Raw genomic sequence first — 20097 nt, 5'->3', positions numbered from 1 at the left:
CCCCTAAAAGCAAATCACTATGTTTTAAAATAATGAAACGCTTCTGCCATTTGAGTTTTGGGGTGTTTTGAAACTTCCAATCCATGAGACTTTGAAGCTTATTAATCTACTATTCGCAGCTGAGATTCTCACAAAATTGGTCTGTCCTGAAGCTTTACCAAGAGCTCAACCTCTTACCCTACCCTCAAATACAAAAGGAATGGACAAGGATAGAAATAATTTCAATTCAGGCTGACTCCTTTTGCAGGAGCTCAGGTGTATCTCACTTACTGGTAATTTCCCTTACCATGTCTCTGCATCAGCTCCTGGTAGATCATCACTTTTGTTAGGCTGGTCCCAATTGCCCCTTTGCATCTCGGAAAGGACACTGGCTTAGCTCATAACCATTTCCTTGAGAAAATACTTTGGTGAGACTTTGTTACCCTATTCTAGGGACACATTATTCACGAGCTTCTCTTCCTACACTTGGAATTCACTGTGATCAACACACTCCTGTATGAAGAGCAACGAATCCGACTTCATTTTTAAGCACTTCTTGCTTACAAGAATGAGCCACTTCAATTAAACAGCACCAGCTACTTAAGGCATTTCTTCCATTCACTGGTGGCTGATCGTACACAAATTGTGGGAAAAGCAGCCACATGCCGAAGAGCGAGGGAGGTGTAGCAGCTTCTACCTAACAGAGAAGAGGGGAGGTAAAGTCAGTGTCAGCACTTTGGTCAAAATGCGTTTTTAACAACAGACATTTGTTAAATTACTAATACACTTCCATAATATTTTTAAAATATTTATAGTGTGAACTAATGATGTTCTCTCAATTAGTGAAGACAGTCTTCTGTCTGTTCCTTTATGAGTCAGAAAATACATAAATAGGCAATGAGGGCTTGAGGAAAGATACGTGTAAGACCAAACTCCATTCAGTCATCCTTGCAAACTTCCTCCTCATCACCCGCTCCTCAGATCACCAGTGCCCGTGGTCAGAAACATCTCCAGCCGTTACTCCCCTATTGCCTGCAACATCACAGCCACAAAAGCCATCTGCTTACAACCTGATTTTTTTTAACATGTATTTTTTTCCTTCCAATGGGATTAAAAAAAATAAACTACTGGTAGAGGAGCTTCTTTCTGAATGGGACCCCTGTTGCAGATAGACAATGCTCCTTTATGTTTATAAAGCTTCCTTTGCATTGTGTAAATGCGCACTTGCAACATAACCATGAGTTCTCCATCACCGTTAGCAGCATGATCCTAGGAGTTAAATCAAAGCAGCCTGGCAAATGACACAACACTGAAAGGCTGCCGCAAAGAAGAGCCTATTTAGATAATTAAGGAATCTTTATGGTACTGTAACACAGTACCACTACCAAAAAAAAGTCCTGAAAGTTTGCAGGCCTACAAACTAGAACTGGGGGTTGTTTGTTTGTTTGGTGGGTTGAGACAACATACCATTTCTTTGGAAATCTTAGGTTTTGCTGAGTTTTTAAAAATCAACATAAACAGAATATACTTTGGTTGCACCCACAAATGTCTCCCACGTACATACTATTGGCAGAGGAAGAAAAACATGCTGAAAACAGGGTTTAAATCATCTTTCTCAGAAGTTTTAAACCTCACCTACTGGCGAGTGACACTGAGCTTCTGGCAAGAGGTGGTTTCATGTATGGAATGTGTCTGCTAGAACGGAGGGGGATACAGAGCAGAATAAGAGAATGTGTCAACAATTTACATCCTAGATGTTGGAAGCAGCCTCGCCAGCCTGCACTACCTTGCCCTGTTGTATACAGGGAAGTACCAGGTGTCAACATATCACGCAAAATAGTTCAGATCTTACTAGCTCAATGGAAACAAAATAAATTTATTCATGTTTTGGGTAAGAAAAACTAAATAAAACACACAAACCTACCAACTAAAAAAAGCAACCAACCAACCCAATTTCTCATCTCAGTAATTTGCCCACTATCCCCTTCTTTCATGGAAAAATCTGCTTCTTGCTACAGCTGTGAAACAACGTTCATTATATCAGTAAACAAAATTCAGCTGTAGGTAATCCAGAAAACTCAGAAAAGCCTATGGTAGGAAAATACTTTGTCTAGTTTTTCTATGACGTATTTAGGAAAAGATGTGTCATGCACAAGAGATTTTTAATTATTAAAGACACTGAAAGTTCAGCTGCACAAAAGAAGGTCAGTATCTAGTCCCTGTTAACTCCAGGAATCAAAGATGATAAACAGGTAAGTTAATTGTCTTTTTACCTCTTCTATCTCTGTTGCTTGAATCAGGACAGCAACAGACAGATGGATGCTGCAGTAGCTCCCCCTGCTGATGAAACAGTCTGCTTGTATATTTTATAATTCAGGTATTCACAAGTAAACAGCTGCAGCCATGAAAATGCGTTAAAAATTGGTATTTTACTACTTAAATCACCAGACCAATCTGGGACCAAATTATAGCCTTTTGGCATCCTAGCTGACTCCAGGTAAAATGAGACATCCTGAGACTCACTTTGAAGGGTGGAAGATGGGAATGAAGTGGGTCAATTCAAGACCTTTTTACAAGTAGGCTATTCCCCAAGGCAGCTTACCTTTAGTGACCATTCATTTTTTGACTGATAGTATTAAATACATTAAGCATTAACCCCAACCAAATACTAATTCCGGTTAAGAAAGTAAGATTTATAATCTTTATTGTTTACTTACATATAATAAATATAATACAGAACAAAAACATCACATCCATTGATTGTATTACACAGGCTGTTCATTAGAATACATTACATTTTCTTTTCATTAGCCCTTTTATAGGGTTTTGGTATTGGATATTATGAATTTCAATTTATAAACCTTTCAACACAAGAACAATCTGCGAATTTTCACTTTTATGCATGTTTCAAATACTCATATATATATATATATATATAGACTGGTTTTGTTAAAAATATATAAGCACTGTTGAATAATTGCAATATAGGCTTTTAATTTCCATTCATTAGATCTCTATGAATATAGAGAATTTCAAAATAATTAATAGCTTAAATCTGATTTTAGTTAAAAATAGGTCTTCTATATTTCTCATTTAACTGATCCCCTTCAGAAAATGACGTGACAGGACAAAGACACTCCCAGACAAAAGCCAACATTCACTTTTTAAAAACAAAGGGTATAAGTTCTGGTCCTTGCTTCACCGGTATGACTCTGGAATAATGGAGACACCAATTTGGTATAAAGAGGGAAGGAAGAAACCAGAAGCCAGACTTTGTGAAGAGACATGCATCTTCATTTCAGATTTACTAGTGCCATCCTGCTGTTCTCTTGGCTAAAAATCACTGCATCAAGCCACGATTATATGTTTTTCTCTGCATGAATATACTTATCATTAAATGGAAATTAGATAAAAATGCTACATTTCTTTTTTATCAAAAATAGATCAAGGTTTCACACACTCTGAAATCAGGTATTTAAGTGCAAATGCAATACACATTAGCAATTCACGTTCCGGCCTCACTAAGGAAAATGGTTGAAAGATGACGCATGAAGATGTTTCACAGAGGACATATACCTGGAACTAGCTGTGCTCTCAGAACATCTGAATTATCAGCAAAACTGCACAGACTTCATGCAAACAAAGGTTTTCTTTACTTGAAAGTTCCCCAGTTAAAGCAGCTTCTGCTTTAAAAGTGTTACTTAGAATTCACTGCAACTTAGTACAAAACCTAATGCCAAAAAGACCATCAAAACTATTAGCTCGTGGTTTTGTGCATCTTTTAATGCACGTGAGCTTTAGAAGTTTCACAAATCAATCTGTATACACAACTAAGAAAAAGTTTCATAAACAATTTTGTTTTACTAATACCCATTACAAAGAGAACTTGAACAAATTTTAAACCCATTACAAGGACCCCTTCAGTTGTACTATGCTGAAGTTGTATCACATACTCATTACACTTCTCTAATTCCATTCAGATAACATCAACTTGAACAACTGGCCAAGCTTTTGATACGGCCTCTCGTGATTTTCGATTAACAGAGCTTTCATTGGTAACTGGATCATATGTGGGACCCTTTAACACTTCACAAGGGAAAACAAACAAAACCTACAACACCCAAAATACACACAAGAAACTTTTTTTTTTTTACAATCATAAGACTTAAGCATCCAGCTTCAATCTGAAATCATTATTTGAAACACCTACACTCTATACTAAATCAAGATCATCCAGAGAGAGATCAATCCAATACAGTACTGCCTAAGCACTTCCTATATGCAATTGGGCTATGTAAGAAATCTCCCTGATGATTTTACAGCTGATCCCATATGCTGTCCAGTACAATTCTTTGCTTTCAATTAACATTTTTCTTTTTTTAAAGTTTTTTCCCCTTCTCCAATAGGAACAGAATACTGTTTGGCTGGAAAGCGTCTGCTGTTCCCCTAGCTAGAGGAATAAGGAGATTTTAGAAACTACTCATTCTGGTAGAGGAACTAGTTTAATTGGCATGCAAAAAGTCCAATGTAGGTACAAGAGAAGCTTCACCTATAAGACAGACAATGAAAAGACTTGTGGGCTGGCAACATCAGTAATATACTGAAGGATTCCTCTAGTGAAAACACAGTAATTTGCATATTATAAAATTAGTTCTATGCTAAATGGTTAATTCCCCTCAACTTGATAAGCGTGGTTTTTTGTTAATGTCACTGTCATGCTGTAAGTGCAGCTTCAAAATCAGCAGTGTTAACTATTAACTCATATGGCACACAGTACAATGAAGCAGAAAGCCACACACAAACTGCAGCATCAGTTTAGAATGGATGTTTGTCCAAAAAGTAATGAAGTGCTGGGCAGAGTGTATTTTATTTACACCTTTAAATGCTCTTAACATTCTCATCATGATTTACCTGATAAGCCTAAGGAACTTCAGCATAAAAGTTACATGACATGAAATGTGTGAGTGAAACTTGAAAACGCTTGTAATGATTTTAAAAGCAGGCATTAGTTATCAGCTCTCACAACACATGGTATTATCCATATTTCCCTGAGAAATCACACCCTGCAATAACCATGTAAAACAAAATGCAGCATTAATGCAATCCTGGATTAGACAGAAGGAAGAAAAACCCCACGCTTAACTAATGTATCTGAACCAACCCTTAAGTGCTACTGCAGTTATAACTGTTAAAACTTCAGATGCTACACAACAGCCATAACAGAAATGCTAAGTAACTCAAAACTTATCCCAAATAAAGCAAACTGATTAAAAGTACCATCCTACAGTTAGCCATAAAACTTAACATTGTGATATGAGCATCAGTTTGTGTTTCTTGATTTTTGAGTATGCCACTTCTTAACTGCATTTACAAACATACAAGCGCTCTGCCTTACCGAGGCCTATTTCCATACCAAATTTCAAAGTGTATCCATAAACTCACTCTACGTCTAAAATTTAACTGGTTTTCTCCCTCTTCTGAGAGCTTAGTTTAGCACAGTAACTTAATTTCCCTAAGATAGGAGGATCTTTCAGTAGGGAAATAGGAATAACAACATTCAACACAAAGAGAGATTGAACCAAGAATTACAAAGAAGTCCTTTTACCACCTTCTTTAGAGCCATCATAGTCGTCAATAGCAGTACCTAGGCACAATGAGCATTGTGAAAGAGATGACAATTACAACAGTACACACCGAGAAAAGTAATGTTGCAGGCTCTCCTGGCTTTGCTAGTACATTACAAGGAGGTATGCAATGCATATACCAGCATACCGGGTCAAGTATCACACGCAGCACCACCGGTTTGTCACTTGAAGAAAACACCTGCTTAACACCGTATTTCCACAAAATACGTCAGCATTTGCAACACCCCAGTGAGATAAATAACCAGGCCATGCCTTGGCCTCCCTGCTTTCGAGTTCCAGTGGCAGCGCAGTCCAGCCCAAGCCCATGAGGAGCCCGATGTCCCACAGCACAGCCCCGGCCCTCGCACGGGGCTCCACCAGCTGCAGGGCACACGGGCACACTGGGCAACACGCACGTCGGGCCCTCAGCGCCGGCAGCGGCGTTCGTGTGCCACGTACTTTCTAAGTAACTGTTGAGTACTGATGTCGCCTGTATTTCAGTCCTTTGCTGAATGAGTATTGCATCTACAGGAGCCCCTCGAAGTGAACGCATTTTCGGCATGACTGAAAACTAACAGAAAGTGGCCAGAAAAACACCAAACCTTTTTCTCCCTTTGTTGGAGAGTGCAGTACACAGTACAAACAACTATGCAAGACTCACCAAAGCCCTAAAAGCGAAGGCTTGTTACGTGGTATTTGGCAAATTATCGTAATTTCCTTCATATATAAAACCCAAACAGCTCCAAAACCTCGATCACATACACGGAATAAATTGTTGGTTGTCTCACAGGATTACAGGAATTAGTTCAACTGTTTGATAGAGCAACACATGTAGTATTCATTTTCCATTTTGTAGGCATGGGAAATCACTGTTCCTTAAGCATCTAATGACATTCAAAGAAATGCTTGGGACAAAAATTCATTATTCATTATTTTTCTAAAATGTATGTGCTTCCTATGAGAAATAAGTCAGAATAAAGACATTCCCACATCGAAAGCGGAAAAGCAATGACCATTTATGCCAGCACACAGAGGTAAAGCATTTATGAGAGAGCTCCTTCACATTCCAGTTGTGTCACGAGGAAGAAAAACCCAGCATGTCTCCATTACGTCAGAGGTACCTGAGAATCAAAGCTAAATCTCCCGTGCATTTACCAAGCACCCATTAGAGAGCTATGCAATTTACATTTCAAATTAGACATTCTATTTATAAAATATTATTGTACTAAAAATCACAAGATTTTATAGAAAAACATCACATTCTATTAAATGCAGGAACAACGTTACATGTCATAGCTTCTGTAATTAAAACTGTAACACATTTCTTGTAACTACAGGGGTACCACTGTTTAAAAATCCTTTCAGGAAGGACAGTTTGCTTTGTTTCTTACTCTTTAAAGAACTGTAATTTAATGCAAAAAGACTGCTCAAGCTACTTAGTGCCATGTGATTAAAATATTTAATATCTTTAAAAAAAATAACATATTAAAAAAACAAAAACTAAACCAAAATAAACAGTGGGAAGGCCCTAACTTTGAGTTTACTGAACATTCCTCAACATTCCTGAGGTCAGAGACAGAAGAATATTCTCTTCGTATTTATTTTCTTAACGTCTTGAACTAATGAATAATACTAGTTCACAGAATTCATATATATGGGAGACTATGATGATCTTTCACTTTGAGGTATGAATACAAGGACAAATCTGAAGAACAATTGCCCATTATACATTACAGCTCCATTTCAAAAGACAGTATTAGAATGTCTTGCTGAAAATACTGTAATTCCCCATCCAAAAGCAAACTCAGTTTTCCCAGGCTTAGTTTGCTGATGCCACAAGTCCCTACTGACTCAAATTTGTAGTTAATGCCTGGTATTATATATCCTGTATGATCTCATTGAAACATACCACTAATTGAAAACAGATATTAGCTTTTTATTGCGAGCAGGCCTTAACATTACTTCTTGGAAAAATGCTGAATCTAACATCCACTGATTTATCATAATTTCGAAGAAAAGAAAATCCTTAAAAACCCCCAAATGACCAAGGAAACCCCACTTACCAAAATCCCTGAAAACTCTACTGAAGTCAAATGTAAAATTAATTATACTTATTGCATTTTCAACCTTTCTACTTGTGGGGCTGGAGAATTAAAAGGTAAAGTTTCTCAAAGCGCCTACATAAATGTAATGAACTTTTTTGTTTGTTTTGGATTTGTGGTTTTGTTGTGGGTTTTTTTTTTTAAATTCCTACCTCATGTGTCCAAAGGACTTACTATCTCATCTTAAAGAGATACCTCAGATCACTGGAACTTGTAGTATAATCCAATACGAAAAACTGGAAAGGAAAATTTATGAAGGTGCAATATTTGACCAGAATAGCCCCCAGGTTAATTTTTTCTTCCTTCTCTACTTACATATTTTTACATTACATTCAAGCTGCTGGCTAATCAGTCCTTGGAAATGTACAGCAAAGCACACTGCTCTCCTGCATTCCCTCCTCTAGCAGTTGTATCACCAAACCACCAAAGTTTCTTTTAAAAGGATCATTACTGAGTGTCAAAACACGAAAAGACATTTCTGTTATGCCATCCTGTATTTGTACGGAAGGACAGTAGAAGTACCCTACATTATTAATAATTCTTATGTGGAAGAGAATACTGGTGGTTGAAAATCCATCCTACATTCATTATAAAAAATAAAATCCATCCAAAGCCAAAATTAACTTTAATGTAAATGTCTTATAGGCCACAAACCTGAAAATGGCACTGACTAATTTCAAATATTCCATTTGAGAATCAAATAGGAGAGAAGTGCTATAGTGGAAGGAAGATAAATGTTATAAAGAAAATGTTCAAATTTGCCAACCCTCTGACTGAAAACTTTTACAATTACTTTGATCTCTTTCATAACTTGGCAGCTATACATGTGAAAATGTTCAAATTCAGTTTTCCATGTGAGATAACTGACAATAAGAATGGGTTATAGAATCACACTGTTTAAAACAAACATTGATTTTGAGAACGCATCCCCAAATGTACTGTAATTAGAAATATACCATTCACTAAAATTTAAAACATTCTGGATTGTTAGGTAACAAAAGATTTTTAAACATCGGCACCCACTGCCATTACAAGGCTTCTCAAAATGGCATAAGACAATATATACTTAGTGTTCCAGGACCATACAAAGATCCTGCCTCAATAATTACAAGAATGCACTTAATAAATTATTCTTCTGGTTTCTTCTATTAATATGCAAATAGTTTGTACAACATAAAAAAGTTAATTTGTACCTACTACAGGTAAAATATCTATTTAGCTTTTCACCTGAAAGCCTGTAAGAGTTGATGACCTGCAAACTTATTTACATAACTCATTTGAAAGTATTTCTTAAAAACAATATTGTCCAGCATTTAACAAAATTGTGAGTTAAAAAAGAAAGAAATCACCTAACATCATTTGTGTTCTTGATTTTGTCAGGTAACTTCACCAGCTGAGTGTTATAAGGCAGGTTGGTTGCTCAGATGGACTAAGACTCCCTATGGTGACAGGCATGTAGTAAATTTGTTCATTTATAAAACCAGATGAAAGCAAGAAAGAGGAAAAGCTTAGAGTTTCAAAAGAACTGAAACTTCTTATTTTTACTACAAATTCAGGATAGGCACTGAAACATGATTCCTTAGGGACTTTTCCAGAAGATTGTCTCTTCGCTGGGCATCACTCCATTTTCAAACTAAGAAACAAGAAAAAAATTATCAAGGCTACATAATTAAAGATTACAACAAAGGAATCACTGCATGGATTTGTTTCCATCTTACTAATAAAGGAAGTAACTTGTGTGTCTTAAGCTTAAGACATCACAATTACTGTTTTGGTTAGAATATTTTAATTTCATTATTTGATTTAAGCAACGTTGGAAAACAAAAATATACTTCTTATCATGTAATTTTGCATGCGTTATTTGAAAACTAAAGCCCTGAAGCATAGGGCTAAGAGTCCTAAACTATGTCTATCGTTATGTGCCAAGACAGTATCAATAAACCGTGTAATGTTCCTGTTACAGGTTTGCGTAACCTCCTCATAGGGGTATTCTGCAAACTCCCCAGCCATTCTGGTCTAATTTCCCTATCCTCATAATGAGAAATGTTTTTTCCCTAACATTTAATGCAGTTTAATGACTTAATTCTTTTCAACCAGAAAGAAAAGGACTCCTTCCAAATTTCTAGACCTATGAAGACAAAGTTCCTTAAACAGTTGATGTTTTTCATGAACTGCAGTAGCCCAAACTAAGACCTCAACAGCATTAAAAAGAGCAAAATAATTACTTCAGATTTCTTCCACACACGTCAGCCATACCAAGAAGTTGTATGCCTCTTCTGGTTTATTGATTCATGGCCAATTTTTGATGAACATTGTAATACTCTAAATTAAAAAAACTACATTTCAAAACCAAAACTGTATCAAGGTGAGAATACTGCTAGGTAACAAATAATTTTGAAGGTACCTTTCAAAACTCTATCCATCAATACAGGACAAGAATAACTGTATGCTCTGTAAAAGTGTGTGTGCTTATATATACAAATGCCATAATGAAAACCAGTTCTCACCTTTGTGTTGTTTGAAGTTTATTAAGCATACCTTTTGTCTATGAACAGCAACTCTCTCCATCTTGTGAAACACTATGCATAGGAATGAGACTTTCACACTGCTCACTTTCTTCTGGCATTCTTAAAAGAAACAAATGTATCTATTTTAAGTTATACAGTAATATTAAATTGGTTGTTACGAAGCCAACATAAGTACTAAGTATGTTCATTGTCTGAATTGCAGCCTTTAAAAACATACAAAGACCCCTTAAGCTTCATAAAGTATACTCAAGTTTGCGCAATTTGCACTCTGTGTTCTGGGTACAGGAACTATCACAGAGGCATTAATGGGAGAGAGAAAAAACAAAAGAGAGCTGGGAGAGCCACCAGGGAAGTTCTCTTAATAGGCAAACAGTCTTCACATCTTTCCACTTTCTGAGCATTACATAGGTTAATAAATGGATTTGCAACTACTATCATTAAGAAATTAGTGCACCTGAATATGAAGTTAGATGAAAATAAATACAAGTACTGTGGCTTATAAAAGAGTATAGGATACCAGAAAGGCTTAAGAGACGGGATTATACTTTGTGACTGTCCTACCTCTGAATTCGATGTTTTCTACAAATAAAAGCAAAAATTCGTCTGATTCCCACCATCACTGGATCCCAGTTGTTATAGTGACACAAGAGAGTTGCAATGAAAAAAGAAAAAAATACAGGTACTGCGCCTGCAAAAAATAACCAGGAAAACTGCACCTGGAATTAAAACACAAATATCATTCTCTCAACAGTAAAACAATAATAATAATAAAAATCCTGGCACACTGTATATTTTCAGTAATAATTATTGTAAATTTGAGATGCAGTTTCAGTTCTTTTAAATTGGGTGAAATATTACAAGTATTTTTGTAAGTTATTTGGTACAATTTCTGTAGACGCTGCTACTTCTAATAAATAAATAACCTTTCTTTACTGATCCTTTCTTTACAATGGAACACACTCTGTGCGCTATTTCCAAATAGTCTCATTTCTAGGTTTTATCTGACTGGTACCGATCAGAAGGTCCCCTAAACACCTCAAAAATTTTGAATAAAAGGTCTCACCTGAAAGATTTGTGCACCTGTTCATTCACTATGAATACACTGTCATTGAATGGCAACTGCTGAAACCAAGGCACATAGAACACTATGGAAGCTTACAGTAATTCTCTTTTTTAAAAAAGCAGGGCACATTATTTGTCCAATTTAAACTGAATTCTACTTGTATCTACCTACTACTACACTCAGAAGTGATACTCTCAGACTGTTTAAAATTTAAATTTAAAATTGTAGAAGGCTAGAGAAATCATGGGCGCAAGATCAAGAACTAGTCTGTGAAAAGTCTTTAAGGCTGACAGAGCAATGAACTATGAGCACTGCTCCCTCCTGTGGAGAAAACGTCCCAAGTTGAAGACTTTTGAGAAAAAGAGAAACAGTATTGACACCTGGCACTGATATTCACTCTCAGAAATCTCATAAACTCCAATTGTTAGAGCTTTATGTTACCCTTTCTGATTTCTAACAGAAACATATAAACACATAACTTACCAAAAGGAATATTAAAACAGTTGTTAAAAATTTGGTTATAATTTCTAAGATTCACATTTGTCACATTATTACAGAATAATAAAGAAGTTTAAATTTCTACCAGCCTAACTTGGACAAGTGAGACTTCAGTAAGCATGTGGCTTGGCTTAGGATATGTTGATGTTTGTATGACCGAGGGACATACTTGCACAAATACACTTGTACAAACAACCTCAAAGTCTACAGGAGCTTGCCTTTAATTAAGATTGAGCTTCTAATAAGAGAGACAAACGATTTATGTCCAACAGCAAGAAAAGATACAGTAGGAATTTTACTTTGCTGTCAAGGACCGGTCTAAATGGCCCTCAATGACCTCATGCTGAACAGTTCAGCATCAATAGGAGGTAAGAATTTACAGACCCTCAAACATACAAGAAGCAGCCACAAGCTAAAAGCACCAAACAGACAGGAAAGCAGAAACTTGGACTGCAAGTACGTAACAGCCAGGGGAAGAAGGAAGAACAGTAATGTAGGAATGCAGATATGAATCGGAAGAGGAACAAAAAACCCAATCAACCAACAACAAAAAAACCAACCAACAAAACAAGCAAAAAAAGCCCCAAAACAACAACAACAAAAAAAGAGAATGAAATGAACCCCCAATCCCTCCCTGACTACTCTCCCACATACAGCAGGATATAAGAGGCATCATCTGAGGGACAGCTGCCTACAAGGTGACGAATACACCTGTGTACACCGACAGGTGTCAAAAGGCATAGCTGCAATGGACTAGGTGGGGATGCCCTGCCAAAAGTGACAGGCATTATCACGTCAAGAAAACTTAAGCTTGCTTTAACAAGAGATGCATTATAAAAGTCAAGTTGAAAGCTATTTCAAAGAGTTAAAGAGGTGGTTTAACTTTCAAATTAAAATGTTAGCAATAGGGATTATTTAAATCCAAAATAAAGAACAGAAACAAGTGATCCTGCCTTGAGGAAACTGGAACAGTTATGCTACCTTGATTTAAAGGGAAAAACAAAACAAAACCAAGCAAACGATACTTGTGTGCTTGGAGTATATGAAAAACAATTATTATTTGCATGAAATTAAGAATTTTATATTCCTTGCCACTGATTAAATATTAAACTCAAATATTCAAAGTTAGAGTTGATGTTCATACATAATTAAGTATTTAAAACTAAGAATTCTACCCAACCAGAATGAAAAGTATCTATACAGCTTGAAAAGTAATATAAACTAACTTCATATAGTTTCTATTCTAAACTCATATTATCAAATTCTTTCTCTTTACCTGCAAGGTTTTTCCACAGCTATTATCTCAATACCAGTGAAAATCGACTAACTTAAAGAACAACTGTTACATGGAAGCCTAATGTCTACATGAATCCAATAACATACAGTTAAGGCTCACAGCTGCTACATTCCTTTGTGGTAAACCTGCAGATTTTTGGTTTTGTCAATAATTGAATATGTGCAAGATAGGCAGTCTGTAACAATTCCATAATTGCACAGGTATTAATTTAAGGTGTGTTGTACTTGCAGTTGTTCATTAATTCTGCGTGTTCAAGGCAAAACAGTTGACCAGGCATTTGTGATGACTTTGGGTACTTTTTGTACAAGCTGCATCTTAATCAAATATACGTAAGTGTGCAAGTGCACACTTGCTGTGCAAAATTACTGCAACTGTCAATTCAGAGTATTAATTACAATGCAGTTCAACAACTATTAACAAGAGAAGTATATAAAAAAACCAAAAGGGTGAGTTGTCAGGAGGATGGAGCCAGGCTCTTCTCAGTGACAACCAACGATAGGACAAGGGGCAATGGGTACAAACTGGAACACAAAAGGTTCCACTTAAATATGAGAAGAAACTTCTTCCCAGTGAGGGTGACAGAGCCTGGACCAGGCTGCCCAGGGAGGTTGTGGAGTCTCCTACTCTGCAGACATTCAAACCCGCCTGGACACCTTCCTGTGTAACCTCATCTGGGTGTTCCTGCTCCGGCAGGGGGATTGGACTGGATGAGCGTTTGAGGTCCCTTCCAATCCCTGACATTCTGTGATTCTGTGAAAATACTGTTTATTGTATAGAGTGTTAAAAATAACACTGCCCTTTAATTCAAATAAATTCTCAAAACTTAGTGGTACATTACCTTCTGCATGCACATGTCAGCTATTATGGACAGAGGTATCGTAAGGCTTAGCGCAAGTGTGCCTATCAGTGATGAGGTAAGAAAGCATCCCCTAAAAGATAATGAAAAATAATGATAATAAATAATCGTAATAATAAAGAGGTTCTATTTAAAAGTTAAAAGACAACTAAAGTAATACATTAAAATGGCAGAAGACATTTGATCATGCTTCACTGTTAGTCATTGTTTATTTTAATAATCAAAAATTGAGATACCCACACTCCATCACAAGTCTGTAAAACTGCACAGAATTCCTAACTAGACTGTTGATGTCTTCTGGACTGAGATTTAATACGCACACTAACCTTTTGAGTTTATGGAAAATTCCCTATTTCACATGTACTGACTGCACTTAGAAAAAAAAATCTGCATTTTGTTTCCATTTTGAAATAGTTTAAAACCAACTTATAGCAATTCAATCTGTTTTGCACCTGTCTGGTTAATTAAAAAAAGTTATTGATGGTTAGAAATCCTGCCCAAAAAGAAAAATGTTTTTTACAAATAGACAAATCCTTGTATTAACAGACTGTGCTTTTTAAATCTCACTCTAAAATACACCCTTGAAATCACCCTTTGGAGTCTCAGTGAGACTTCTCTGCATTCTACAAGTGGTCTCTTCATATTTCCTATGCAGGAACAAAGTCATTAGACTTCTCAAAATCACTGGGTTGCAAAAAGCCATTAAAATTTATTTAAGTGACAGAACAAAACTACATGCGTATGTCAGTAGTATTAATTAACAGCCACAGAAAACTGACCCTTTTTTCCAGATTCATTTGCAAGTCATATTTAATTTGCAAATAGCTTATATACTGAATAAAGTTAAAAAAAAAATAGTAAGAGAACCTTAAAGTATATGTAGGACAGACCTAAGACAGTATGTGAGCTCTTAAGATCTTTGGCATTTTGATATAAACCTAAGGCTCTATAAATAAAACATTAATAGCCTGAGCCATTTTGATGCCAAGTGAAGAGCATAACATCCAATATAAAAAACCCTCCAATTCCCATTTTATGATCGACCAATTCAAAAGTTACCAAGCATTGTGAGTCTTCTTAGCAAATACTCCTCTACGAAACAGCCTATTCTACCACACGAAGAAAATATATACAAGGTGGTACCTACCCAATTCAAATCAGTAATGCCCACTACTGAGTCAGCCTCTTACTTCAAAGGCAACCAGAATTTACTTATTTATCAATATAAAGGCAATTCTCATCCTTGACAAGTACTGAAAACAGTACTGCAATAACTTCCACACATGACTAATTTTAAAGGAGGAAAAAGTTGCCGTTTTTGTTTGAATTATGAAGGGCCACGGGTTCTCCAGCAAAAGCTCAAACTGTCACATCTATTCGAAGCGTAGCACTGAAACTGTTGTCCACTACGCAACTGTACAGCACTAGAAGTATGTCTCTTTTTGGAGGCTCTTCCCCAGCATTTCCAGAATAAAACAGAACTCTTCAACTCACAGAATTTTCTATTATACCTCTATTTAACCTAATGTTGGCCCAGAAGAAACTCAGACCCCCTGAATTCTCTCAAGCTGGGAACCCCTGACTGGCCCAACAGTTCTCTAATAACACTGTCCTTCCAAGTGCTACACAAAGGCTTAAGTTTGCTACAGCTTTTGAGCCATTCATTTAGAAGCCTCACATTCAATTCTCCGTTGCCAGTCTATCCAGACTATCATATAATTAAGTTACTAAACAAAAGCTAGGCTAATTTGTGAATTGCCATATCTTCATGATTAATACATTCTGATGTAGCTCATTAAGTCTTTGAAGATTTAAACAAACACAGAATACTGGATTCTGACTTCTATATATCCAAAATAGACATGGCTCTGGAAACTGAAGAACAATCACAAGAGAAATTCACGCTCTCTTATTACCACCACAAGTCTGTATCACAAAGTCTTTTAATCTCAAAATATTAATTCTAGAATCAGCTAAGCACACAGTGTCTTAATAAATACTACAAGATCACATCATTTGCTTTTTCAAGTTAACTATTGCTCTTAAACAGGACACTGTGACATGCAACTCAAACTGCATATATGGACAGAAAAAGGACCAAAAAAAAATGCAAAAGAACTACCCAGACAATTCGACATCTCAACATTTGAGAACACAGGTAAGACAATTTCTGTGAAATGTATACAAAGCACATAGTACGTACCACAGCCAGAGGAACTCTGACAGAACTGTTCCAATAAGGCCATTTATGACAATGCACATCCATATCAGTTTATTGGGAAACTCAAATGCTTCAAACCCAGTATAGTGAAGCAGGAAAAATCCTGGCCACAGCAGCAACAGATTAAACAGCCCTACAAAACCTGAGTATAAAACCAGTATTAAGTCAAACACAATACATTTTCTTCAACATAACAAATTTCAGCTAAACGCTGCTATACATAAAAGCAGCAAAGCAGTATTTTAAATCTTTCAAAGGATAGGAATATAAGAAACTTCACCTGACATTCACAAACAACAATTACATTTACAGATTTGAAATTGAAAAAATGGAAAAATAAACTTTCATTGAGTCCAAAGGGACTGTCTGCATTCCTACAGGTAATCTTTCATTATTAAGCCTGTGAACAAGAAACAATTCAAACAACCAGTCTCTAAAGTACTCATAACCACAGGAACAATAGGTTTTCTCTATTTCCTTGGCTTTTCTGAGCTCCTACACCACTCAGATACAGTTCAGTGCCTGAAAGCAAACAATTTTATCACAAGCTGAATTAAAACTTTCAATAGAGTTATTTTTAGTCTTACCAAAGAACATTGGTATGTCAAGTTTATCTTCTCTATCTACTTTCCTTTTTATCATTACTATGTACACAGCATAGAGCATTGCTCCTGCAAGAGACCAAAGGGAACCTGTAAAGATGAAAAACATGCTCACTTAAGACACACCAAACATGTTATGCACACTAGGATCAACTCTCCTACACATACACCTATTATAAAACTGTCAGAGATAAATAGTTTATTACAGAATCCATTACTGTATGAAAAGAATGGAAAAATGCAGAAAGCTTGAAAATGTAAATACTTTCCCAATTGAGGTAAAGTAATATGGGTAAAAAATCATCATAAATACCCAGATCCAGAAGCTGAAACTAAAAAGCCAGATTGTGAAATGTTACATGCGTAAGAAATATACAGCTTGTTATATAACCTACTACTTATTGTCAAAATATGGTACTCATCATTGCATATTCTAGGTTTAAAAAAATAAGTACATACCTATTGTATCTTTTCCAGCAGATTTCTCAGATCCAGAAAGGTTAACAAGTACCACACCACCAATGCTAGCAAAAAAGAAGAAATGCAGAATGCTACTTAAACCCAAGAACTTTTTAATCAAGACAAAAAAAAGGGGGACAAAACTATAAAAATACAGGTATTTTTAGTTAATCAAATCCCACTTTTGGAAACGTCAAAAGGAGTTCTCTATCGCTAAGGCCCAATCCTAAGCTAAAAACCAACCAACCAACCCACCCCACTTCTAACTTCCCTGAACAACGCACCAGGCATTTAATGAAACAGGCTGACAACACTGAATGTCGAGCCTCTTCCTTTTTCCCATTGACACAAAAATAAAGAAACCATAATGAAACGCCAAGAAAATAAGTTCACATATTTCCAACACAAAGCTGATAAACCTAATTTCCTACAGGAGCATGAGATTCAGTAATTGTTCATGATATGAAGTATTTAAAGACTTAATTCAGTCGCTTAATTTATCAGTGAAACCGGGATTATTTTAAAGTGAAGAACATCATATATTGTGACAGATACCACAGGTATAGTAGGTAGAGTTGTCCTCTCACTCTATCAGAATTTTTGACCAAATGTTCCATCCCATTATCTTACCTCAAAATAACAGCTAATAATTTGGACAGGGTAAACCTGTCTCCACTGTTACTGGGAAAGACTGCAGCTAAGATTAAAGTAAAAAGCCCTGCAAGAGAAATTAATAAGAGTTTATATAATCAAGTTTTGCTAATAGTTTGTTCAGAAAAATGTACAGACATTTTCTTCTTTGTATTTCACATACTCGTTTTAGCTACTTGATCTTAGTATCCCTAATTTTAATTGCAACTATGATGAAACTAATGCCTTGTAAGGCTTAACTTTGAGAAAGGCCCAACATACTAACCAAATAAACTGCAGTAAGCCTGAAGTCAGTGGGAAAAAAAAAAAATCACATAATTGTGTTTTTAAAACTGATTTTATAAAACAAACGTTACTCCCCAAAACATGGACTGTCACATAATTTAAATGCTTCAACGCTCATATTAGAACCTTGCATAAAATGTGTAAAACAAGTGATTTAATATTTAGGTGGTTTAAGTTATTTACCCTCAAAACCATTAAAAAAAAAAAATAGCAAGAAGACTTTACTCTGAATTGTATCTATTTTGATAAAAAGTTATACCACCTCTCATTCAAACCTATTACACCCCCAATATCTGTCTTTGATACACAGACATAACCGCAGAAGCAGACACACACAAACTTGAAAAGCAAAAAGCAGGGGAATCATGAAGATAGCCTAAACCCCTGGAATTACATGATGAAATTTTTAAATAAACATATTCAATGGCTTTAAGCCTTACTATTCCCCCAAAACCACAGATAAATCATTACACAAGTCTATTGTAACCAAAAAGATTTTCATGTTACAAACAGCATTATACTGCACATCTGGTGCTGTAAATAAAACTTACCAGAGGTTGAAGACAAGATATTAACTATAGCAACTTGGGTATCTGACAGAGCTTCTTGGTAAGAAAAATTTGCCAAGAACCACTGGGGGAAAAGAAAAATAATTTTGTGATTACAGGGGTAGCAACAACAGAGTTTAAGTTTTGCAGTGCAGTAAAATCCTACTTACAGGAAAAAAACAACTATTTATCCAAAAATAAAATCAGAACAAAACTTTTACCTCAAACAGATTTCTAACTTACATTAAAGCAGCAGGTACATTTAAAGACAGAGGCAAAATTAGAACTGGTCCTAAACAACCACATTCAACTGTATGTTTAATAATGAAATGACATACATTAGAACTTAAATAATTAAAATGACATAATAGATGTCCTATAGTAACTAAAGGTACTTTCAATTTCTTTTGCAAGTACTTCAAGATGATAACTATGCAAGAGCTGCAAAGAAATTTAAGAGATAAATGGGACATTAGTCAGCCTAATGAGGTTTTTTTTCCCTAGAGTACTTGAAATTGGCACTCATCTACACCCTAGAAAACAAGCATCAATTACATTCAGTGACTCAAAAATATTTTGGAAGGACTCATGTTTGTTAATTTCTCCATAAAGGAATCAAATAGAAAGTGTTTTATCATTTCTTGATTGGGATCTCCTTAATAAGATCTCAGATATATCCTCAGGGAAGTTACCACTCTCTAAAGTCTTAGGTGGAAATATTTATACAGTCCAAGAAGAAATGCGTATACACACCAATAGTAGCAGCATCCATGAATAGCATAAAAAGGATTTGTTTTGAACATGAGGACTCTACCCTAGAAAATCTGCATGTGCACATGTATAGAGAGAAATATACTCAGACACACAATTTTAAATCATTTTTTAAAAAGCTATTTCATCCATCCAAAAATCACTAATGAGTGGCTTATTATTCTCTTGCTGATGTGTGCATGTTCTTTATGTATACACACAGAAAATTACATCACCATTTTTCTGGTCTATGCATCAACAGTACTAATATTTTTATTATTATTTGAAATGTTTAAAGAGCACTACTTCCTGAGGAAAAGCTGTGCTGGGTCCACATTACATTTAACCTATTCAGCATGTCAGCGAAGCTACTTCTGGAAAAGCTATCCCAGATCTGCTCTCTACATTTTTACTGTCTCTCAAAAATCATGTTACCGTTACCTCTCTGTTCCCCTAGAACTGAGGTATGATGCAGAAACATCAGCAACTAACAGATTCATCAGTGAATCTTGTAGCCCTCCATGGAGCTGCAGGACAATTAACTGTCTTCTCTTCATACTACTGGAGGGCACAATACCACAGTCTTGCTGTGGTAGCCCGGATAGAAACCATAGTGACATCTGCCCAAGTCGTG

At 35.9% G+C, this 20097-nt stretch overlaps 1 protein-coding gene across 7 annotated transcripts in view; it reads right to left on the bottom strand.

The window, feature by feature from the left end:
• Window positions 1-2666: 2666 nt before the first annotated feature.
• SLC35F5 (solute carrier family 35 member F5) overlaps window positions 2667-20097 on the bottom strand; it is a 32785-nt gene continuing 15354 nt past the window's right edge. For all 7 annotated transcript variants that reach the window (XM_082057154.1, XM_082057155.1, XM_082057152.1 and 4 more), the window contains 9 exons: window positions 18717-18798; window positions 17860-17947; window positions 17230-17294; window positions 16756-16860; window positions 16151-16310; window positions 13930-14020; window positions 10795-10949; window positions 10244-10332; window positions 2667-9338 (listed from right to left, as the gene is read on the bottom strand). In XM_082057154.1, coding sequence (XP_081913280.1) covers window positions 10251-10332; window positions 10795-10949; window positions 13930-14020; window positions 16151-16310; window positions 16756-16860; window positions 17230-17294; window positions 17860-17947; window positions 18717-18798 — 828 coding nt within the window. In that variant the 3' untranslated portion in view covers window positions 2667-9338; window positions 10244-10250. The remainder of the gene's footprint in view (window positions 9339-10243; window positions 10333-10794; window positions 10950-13929; window positions 14021-16150; window positions 16311-16755; window positions 16861-17229; window positions 17295-17859; window positions 17948-18716; window positions 18799-20097) is intronic.

The sequence above is a fragment of the Streptopelia decaocto genome (genome assembly GCF_964273445.1).
Source record: "Streptopelia decaocto genome assembly, chromosome: 6".
NCBI classification, from domain to species: Eukaryota; Metazoa; Chordata; class Aves; order Columbiformes; family Columbidae; genus Streptopelia; species Streptopelia decaocto.
Note: the sequence above shows the minus strand (reverse complement) of the source record. Positions and strands in the feature narration are given on the sequence as shown.